Below are 8,863 nucleotides of genomic sequence, written 5' to 3' on the forward strand. Positions count from 1 at the left end.
AATTGGAAATTTATAAAAGTGGGTTGAAATATTTTTTTGAGTAATAATTATATATTGTAGTTAGATATTTATGGCTCAAGTAATAATTATAGTTTGAGTTTCAATTATAGATTGTATTTATGGCTCGTATTGATGTTTAAATTTTTAAAAAAAAATATTTATTAATGATTCAACCGTAAAAAAATATTTATTAATGATTCAACCGTAAAAAATATTTATTATCGATTTTTTAAAAATTATTTATGAATTATCTAACCTTACAGATGTCAAAATCTATATATTTTAAAGATATGACAAAAAATTTAAAAACAAAATAAATGTATTTAAGCGGTTGTATTTAGCCGCTCGTATCTATTCAATCGTATTTAGTACTAAATTCAACCGTTTTACTAAATATGACTCAAGCGAATACAACCGGTCCAAAAAATGGTTGTATTTAGCTAAAAATAACCGGATCCGGTTGTATTTAGCTAAATACAGCCTGTTTTTAACCGGGTATATTTAGCCGTTTTTTTGTAGTGCTAGTCCTTGTGCCTATCTTATTTTCTTAATTAATTACACACGCACAAAATATGATTTACACTCTTGAAATCCGACGTTGATTATAAGCATTTGTAAAGTGGGCTCATGATGTTGGAAGCACGGGTGTAATCGAGTCGAGCCGAGTCGAACATTGTCAGGCTCGGCTCGAGCTCGAGTTCGAACTCGACCGATCATTTAATTTCAAGTTCGAAAATCGGCTCGTAAAAAGTTCGGTATGCTCGAGTTCGGCTCAAAAACTCGATATTAACTTAATTAAATATAAATAAAAACTCGAAATATAATTGGTTCATCTCGACTTCGGATCGATAAAAAATATATAATACATAAAAAGTATTATATATTTATTTAAAAATATACTTATAATAAAAGAATTAAACATAATAGAGGATCAATAAGTCTCACGAATCTTACAAGCCGAGTAATTTGAAGTTCGAGCTCAGCTCGATTATAAATTTGAAAAGCTCGAACTCAAGTTCGGCTTGATTAGTTTTAAGTTATATTCAAATTTTTAACGAGCAAAACTTGATAACTCGCGAACAGAAACTCATTACGCCTCTGGTTGGAAGGGATATAGGAAGGCACGAGTTTTGGGACAAGAAAGCAAGTGACAATAGGGGGTAGGGACTCACAACACAAACTTTACACGTAGCTGCACGTGATAAGCCCACTCAATTCTTCTTTTCTTCAACTTGACCGGTAATCATTATTGTTCAACGACAGCATCCTTCTCATAGAAATGAAATTTCACAGACCCACAACAAACATTATTTTTTGGGATATTATCGATTGCTACTATCATTATCCTGCTCAATAAAGCGGCCCCCCTATCATCATTAATTTTTAAAAATAATTAACATTAACACGATTACTAAATATTCTATTGCTCTTCTTTATTCCGCACTTAAGCACTTGAATTTGAGCTAGTAATTGACAAATGAAACAAATTCAATATATTGAAAGGGGCACTTAGATTGATCAAGTAGATGTATATAAGATATGGTAATATAGACAAAATCCAAGAACAGCTAAAGAACAAACACATGCATGAGCACCTCTGTCAGTAACGGACAGTCACAACACACGCACACCATACAACATTTATCTCGCCCCCGCGCTTCACAAAACAGCTAAAGCCTCCTCCCCTCCCCCCACTCCAACATACATTTATATCCATCCCTTACATACCAAAAAGCATTACCCAACAAACTCATTTAACGTTAAACAAAGGTATGTTTTGTTAGTTCAATCCACTACTCAGAAATTGTCCATTCTTGCAATAAAACAAACTTTCTTCTTACTTTCATTTTTAGTACAAAAGAGGCTTAAATCTTTCAATTAAAACTGCTTCTTGTTTTTTTTTTTTTGTTTATGTAGATAGATCCACAAAGAGTTGAGGAAAAGATGATTCAAGAGCTATTTAGCGGTAATTTCGGCAATCATGCTGCAGCAGGACTTGGTGTTGCTGAAAAAGAACCTTCTTCTCGACCCACTGGAGTTCTTCAACCGCCCCTAGCTTCGTCTCCCTTACCTTCATCCTCTTCTTCCACTACTACCACCGCTAACCCTAAACCTTCACCAGAAACTCTAAATCCACTCAGATGCCCTCGCTGCGATTCTTCCAACACCAAGTTTTGCTACTACAATAATTATAACCTCACTCAGCCTCGTCACTTTTGCAAGACTTGTCGTCGCTATTGGACTAAAGGAGGTGCCCTTCGTAATGTCCCTATAGGAGGTGGATGTCGCAAAAACCACAAGACAAACATTAGCCATGCAATATCATCCTCACTCGAAAAACCTTGTACTGCAAAATTTATCAGGTCTCATTTACTATCTTCAGATAACATTGGAAAAGCTTCATCAGGCTATTTAGGCGGATTTGATCATGGCGGCCTCTCAACAAACTCGCTTCAATGGACCTCCCCTCAAACTAGTCATTTGCTAGCATTGCTCGGGTCTAACCAAACTCAAAACCCTAACCCTAATTTCAACTATTCCAATTTAAATTCTGTAAAGGAAGAAGGGTTTCTGAATGGATCGGGAGGCTTACGATTGGATCCATTTGATAACAACCAGCTGTCTTCTTTTTGGAGAAACAATGAGCGATCCCGAGCTGAGTTACAGCAACAGAGTGGTGGTTTAGTACTGCAAAATTTAAGTAATCAAGATCAGACGTCTAATATTCAAAGGGCTAGCTTTAAATCTGCAGAAAATTACTATTCGGATAACTATGCGCCAGCTTTACTCATGGGAAATGGGCATGCCCCTTCACTTAACTGTTCAGACATTCTGGACTCGACTCCGGTGGTCGGAGGAGGTCAATTAGGTGGCTGTTGGAATAATACATCACTTTCAAGGCCTGACCTACCCACAACCAACGGTGCATACCATTAGAAGTGTATATTGCTGTCTTTTTAATTTAATTAATGTTTATTATTATATATTTCTTGTTATTTTTATTTACCAATGTAACATGCTTTCATAGTAGCTAGGTTTGAGATCAAGTTCTGGTGTATCTGTTAAGCTAGTAACTGGTCTGGATACGGTTGTGGTATATGAATATGGTAGTGTTTGTATTTTTTTATTGTTTTCTTTTCTTTTTTAACCTAGATCCTTTATTTTGCTTGCTACGTTTGAGTTAATCAATTAGTTCCAGTGTATCAAATGCAAAACATTTCACCACCTTTCTGTTCTGATTTGAATTAATATTTTTTGAGAGACTGAATTAATATTTACTTGGTAAAGCAGAGGACAAATGAGACTGGGTGGAGACATGTATCGTAAATTTCTTTAGTTGCATATTGGAATTAATTAACTTAATTAATTCTACACCAACTATTAATACTTTCTGGGTATTCAAAATTTGTAGCAAGTGAGGTATTTGGTTAACCATGCAGATAAGAAAACTTCCGTTCAAAAAAAATTTCATTGAAGATTTGGAATCTGGATCCTTCCGCTCGATCCCATATTCCCTGCTAAAGTGTCCTCTTTTTTTATTGATCAATTTAATTATAAATATATTAATTGATATATTTTGGGCTAATGCAAAGATCTTTTAGTAGTAAAAAAATTGACCAATAATGAATACGGGAGATGATAGAAGATTCGAATTCAAAAATTCAAATCAAGAACATTTTTTTTATTGACAACTCCTAATAGTTGACGAGTATTTACAATTTAGGGGAAGTAAATTTCTTTGTTTTGTTCGACCAAACAACTTTACACACGACGTATCAAATTTACAATTGAGTAATTCTATGGGTTTCAAAAGAAATTCTCAAAACTTATTCAAAAGGTGAGGTTTCATTTTTTAATTAATTATTTTTTTATAAATATAAAGCATTTCACATGTATTAATATTATCTCTACTAATTAAAAATGCTATGTGTTTTTTAGAAACTATTTTGAAAATTATTTTGATATCTCCGCAACTCTTTATAATTTCATTAAGTTTAAAATTTGAAATATAAATCATGTCAAAAAAATTACAATAGATGTAACATATTGTGTTATTAACTAAAATTTATTAACCAAATCAAATGATAAAAAACGATGAATTACCATTAAATATTATGTTTATATGTTAAGAGTAATGTTATATATACCAAATTTGGTACAAAAAAATTGGTTCCATATGATGTGGTAATGATGACTTGGAATAATTTTATTGATGAGATTTATGTGAATGCATGAAGCATGTATTATGATTAATTAATTTGTAGTCAACCACACCATAATATTTGACATTTGGGATCTATTTTGAATAGTAATTTTGCAAATCTAACTTTATTCATATTTTAAATGTCTTGAATGATCAAGAAAATCTAGATGTTCTTTTTTTCTAGTTCACTATTTTCGAAATAACGCTAACGACCCCAATTATTGCAAAAGATTAAAATAGAAAAATATCCAAACAATTTGGAGTTGTTTTCAACCCAATAATGATTTTGACGAGTTTTAATGGTAAAATCAGCATCTGTTTTCCGTAAAAGATAAAAGCGTCTATTTTAAAAAAAATATGGGGACACTTACTTTTTCTAATAGCGGCTTTTACACCAAAAGAACTTTACAAAAAGTTGTTTGTAAATTTTATCAAACAGTTTTTTAACCGTTTTTCATGAAGAAGTTGATGAGTAATTATTGTATTGGTAAATAGTTATTATTATAATCAGATTAGTTATATCTTGTTTGCTAAGTTTTGTGATAACTATATTTACATATTCATATTGTGTTTGATAGAAAGAGAGGAGTGTCTAAGATGTAAACTTAATATCGCTCGTGAATGGATACTTGAGTATTATTAGGCTTAAGCAGTTTTGTTTGATTGATTGCTTCAGTATTGTTTGCCTTAAATATCGTGTAATTGAATCACTGGTGAGTGAGATTGATTGTAATATTAATAATTATTTGGATTAATAATAGATGTTGGGATGTGAATTTTTCGCGGTATATCACTACAAGAAAAATGCCATCAAACAACACCCATCAGACAACGCTTGACCAAAAAAGTATTGCCCAGAAATTTTACACAACAGTTTTTTTAAAAACCAGAAAACGGGTGTTGTGTGAATCAACCGTTTTATGAGATAAGGTGTTGTTCAAATCAAAAGATTTCATCATTCCTACAATACTTTAAAAACTATTGTCTAGATAATCGACACAGACAAGCCTTTCTAAAGCTATGTTATGCAAATGAGGTAGTTTGTACAACAGTTTAATTTTGCATTGTCTGAAAGTAATGGAGACAACGTTGTGAAACACCGTTGTTGGAATGAGACAAGTGTTTTCTCAATGGATTAGTTAAGCTAAAATCAAACAACGTACTTCCATTGTGTTGTTTGAATATCACTTGACATACAAGTGTTTTTCTTCTGTTGTATGTCACGACATCACACAAGCGTTTTGCTCATAAAACCATTGTCACTTGTATTGGTGAGCTGGTGTAATGAGAGACGTTCATTGAGAGGAGATGAGGTGGCATTATGTGATTGGTGAAAAAACATTCACTTGGATTGCTGAGTTGGTGTAATAAGAGTAGTTGATTGAAAGTATATTTAATATCAGCCATTAGATTAAAAAACGCTGCTACGCTTACACAACAGCTCTTGTACAAATAAATGTTGTCAATGTTCATCTAAGACAACCTTTTTTCATAGAAAATCGTTGTCTGTAAGTCTGATTCTTGAAATTTCTGAAGCGTTGCTTGTGATGAGGTGGCACCATGTGATTGGTGAAAAAACATTCACTTGGATTGTTGAGTTGGTGTAATTAGAGCCGTTGATTAAAAGTAGATTTAATATCATCCGTGAGATTTAAAGAAGTTGATCATCTAAAACAACGGTTTTTAAAAAAAAAAACTGTTGTCACTATTTATTTCAGACAAGACTTTTTCATAGAAAACCTCGTACTAGATTTTTTTCATACCCGATGAAAGAGATAATTTTTTTAAATGATTTTTTAGATGATCCAACCGTACGGATGTTAAGAAATACTTAATTTAGTCACATGAAAAAAGTATTAAAAAATTTCAAATTCATCTCGAATGCCAAGATTAGAAAAATCTGGTAAAAGCACTACTTCCCAACACAGGATTCGTTCCCGATGAACAAGATAAATTTTTTAAATAATTTTTTCGACGATCCAATCATACGGATGTGAAGATATACTTATTTTAGTCACATGAAAAAAGTATTAAAAAATTTCAAATTCATCTCGAATGTCAGGTTTAGAAAAATCTGGTAAAAGCGCTACTTCCCAACACGAGATTCGTTCTCGATGAACAAGATAAATTTTTAACATGATTTTTTTAACGATCCAAACGTAAGGATGTTAAGATATACTTATTTTAGTCACATGAAAAAAGTATTAAAAAATTTCAAATTCATCTCGAATATCAGGATTAAAAAATCTGGTAAAAGCATTTCTTCCCAACACGGAATTCGTTCTTGATGAACAAGTAAATTTTTTAAATGATTTTTTCATACTTGTTTGTGATGAGGTGGCACCATGTGATTGGTGAAAAAACATTCACTTGGATTGCTGAGTTGGTGTAATAAGAGCAGTTGATTGAAAGTATATTTAATATCAGCCATTAGATTAAAAAACGCTGCTACGCTTACACAACAGCTTTTGTTCAAATAAATGTTGTCAATGTTCATCTAAGACAACCTTTTTTCATAGAAAACCGTTGTCTGTAAGTCTGATTCTTAAAATTTCTGAAGCGTTGCTTGTGATGAGGTGGCATCATGTGATTGGTGAAAAAATATTTACTTAGATTGTTGAGTTGGTGTAATTAGAGCCGTTGATTAAAAGCAGATTTAATATCAGCCATAAGATTTAAAAAAGTTGATCATCTAAGACAACGGTTTTTTTCAAAAAAACTGTTGTCACAATTTATTTCAGACAAGACTTTTTCATAGAAAACCGTTGGATGTTGCCTCGTACTAGATTTTTTTTCATACCCGATGAAAAAAAATATTTTTTAAATAATTTTTAGACGATCCAACCGTACGGATGTTAAGAAATACTCATTTTAGTCACATGAAAAAAGTATTAAAAAATTTCAAATTCATCTCGAATGTCAGGATTAGAAAAATCTAGTAAAAGCACTACTTCCCAACACGTGATTCGTTCCTGATGAATAAGATAAATTTTTTAAATGATTTTTTCGACGATCCAACCATACGGATGTGAAGATATACTTATTTTAGTCACATGAAAAAAGTATTAAAAATTTTCAAATTCATCTCGATTGTCAGGAATAGAAAAATCTTGTAAAAGCACTACTTCCCAACACGAAATTCGTTCCCGATGAACAAGATAATTTTTTAATTATTTTTTTTGACGATCCAACCGTACGGATGTTAAGAAATACTTATTTTAGTCACATGAAAAAAGTATTAAAATTTTTTTAATTCATCTCGAATGTCAGGATTCGAAAAATCTTGTAAAATCACTACTTCCCAACACGAGATTTGTTCTCGATGAACAAGATAATTTTTTAATTGAGTTTTTTGACGATCCAACCATACGGATGTTAACATATACTTAATTTAGTCACATGAAAAAAGTATTAAAAATTTTCAAATTCATCTCTAATGTCAGGATTAGAAAGATCTGGTAAAAACACTACTTCCCAACCCGGGATTCGTTCCCGATGAACAAAATAAATTTTTTAATTGATTTTTTCGACGATCCAACAGTATGGATGTTAAGAAATACTTATTTTAGTCACATGAAAAAAGTATTAAAAAATTTCAAATTCATCTCAAATGTCAGGAATAGAAAAATCTTGTAAAAGCACTACTTCCCAAAACGAGATTCGTTCCCGTGAACAAGATAAAATTTTTAATTAATTTTTTCGACGATCCAACCGTTGGGATGTTAAGATATACTTATTTTAGTCACATGAAAAAAGTATTAAAAAATTTCTAATTCATCTCGAATGTCAGGTATAGAAAAATCTGGTAAAAACACTACTTCCCAACCCGGGATTCGTTCCCGATGAACAAGATAAAATTTTTAAATAATTTTTTCGATGATCCAACCGTACGAATGTTAAGATATACTTTTTTTAGTCACATGAAAAAAGTATTAAAAAATTTCAAATTAATCTCGAATGTCAGGATTAGAAAAATCTTGTAAAAGCACTACTTCCCAACACGAGATTCGTTCCCGATGAACATGATAATTTTTTTAATTGAATTTTTCAACAATCTAACCGTACGGATGTTAAAATATACTTATTTTAATCACATGAAAAAGTATTAAAAATTTCAAATTTATCTCGAATGTCAGGAATAGAAAAATCTGGTAAAAACACTACTTCCCAACCCAGGATTTGTTCCCGATGAACAAGATAAATTTTTTCAATGATTTTTTCGACGATCCAACCGTACGGATTTTAAGATATACTTATTTTAGTCACATGAAAAAAGTATTAAAAATTTTCAAATTCATCTTGAATGTCAGGATTAGAAAGTTCTGGTAAAAATACTACTTCCGAACAAGACATTCTTCCCCGATTAACAAGATAAATAATTTAAATGATTTATTCGACAATCCAACCGTACAGATGTTTAGATATACTTATTTAATTTATATGAAAAATGTATTAAAAAATTTTGAATTTATCTTGAATGACAGAAATAGAAAAATCTTGTAAAAGCACTACTTCTGAACACGAGACTCGTTTCCGATTAACAGGATAAATTTTTTAAATAATTTTTTTGACGATCCAACCATACAGAAGTTTAGATATACTCATTTAACTCTTATTAAAAAAGTATTAAAAAAATTATATTCTTCTTGAATTATAGGA

At 31.3% G+C, this 8,863-nt stretch overlaps 1 protein-coding gene across 1 annotated transcript; it reads left to right on the forward strand.

The window, feature by feature from the left end:
* The first annotated feature begins 1,494 nt into the window (after window positions 1-1,494).
* On the forward strand, window positions 1,495-3,121 carry LOC141719015 (uncharacterized). The gene is made up of 2 exons (XM_074521391.1): window positions 1,495-1,770; window positions 1,918-3,121. Exon 2 carries the CDS (start codon window positions 1,945-1,947, stop codon window positions 2,935-2,937), a length of 993 nt encoding a protein of 330 aa, XP_074377492.1. The 5' UTR covers window positions 1,495-1,770; window positions 1,918-1,944; the 3' UTR covers window positions 2,938-3,121.
* The last annotated feature ends 5,742 nt before the right edge of the window (window positions 3,122-8,863 follow it).

This window comes from Apium graveolens, chromosome 4, assembly GCF_009905375.1.
Source record: "Apium graveolens cultivar Ventura chromosome 4, ASM990537v1, whole genome shotgun sequence".
Classification (NCBI taxonomy): domain Eukaryota; kingdom Viridiplantae; phylum Streptophyta; class Magnoliopsida; order Apiales; family Apiaceae; genus Apium; species Apium graveolens.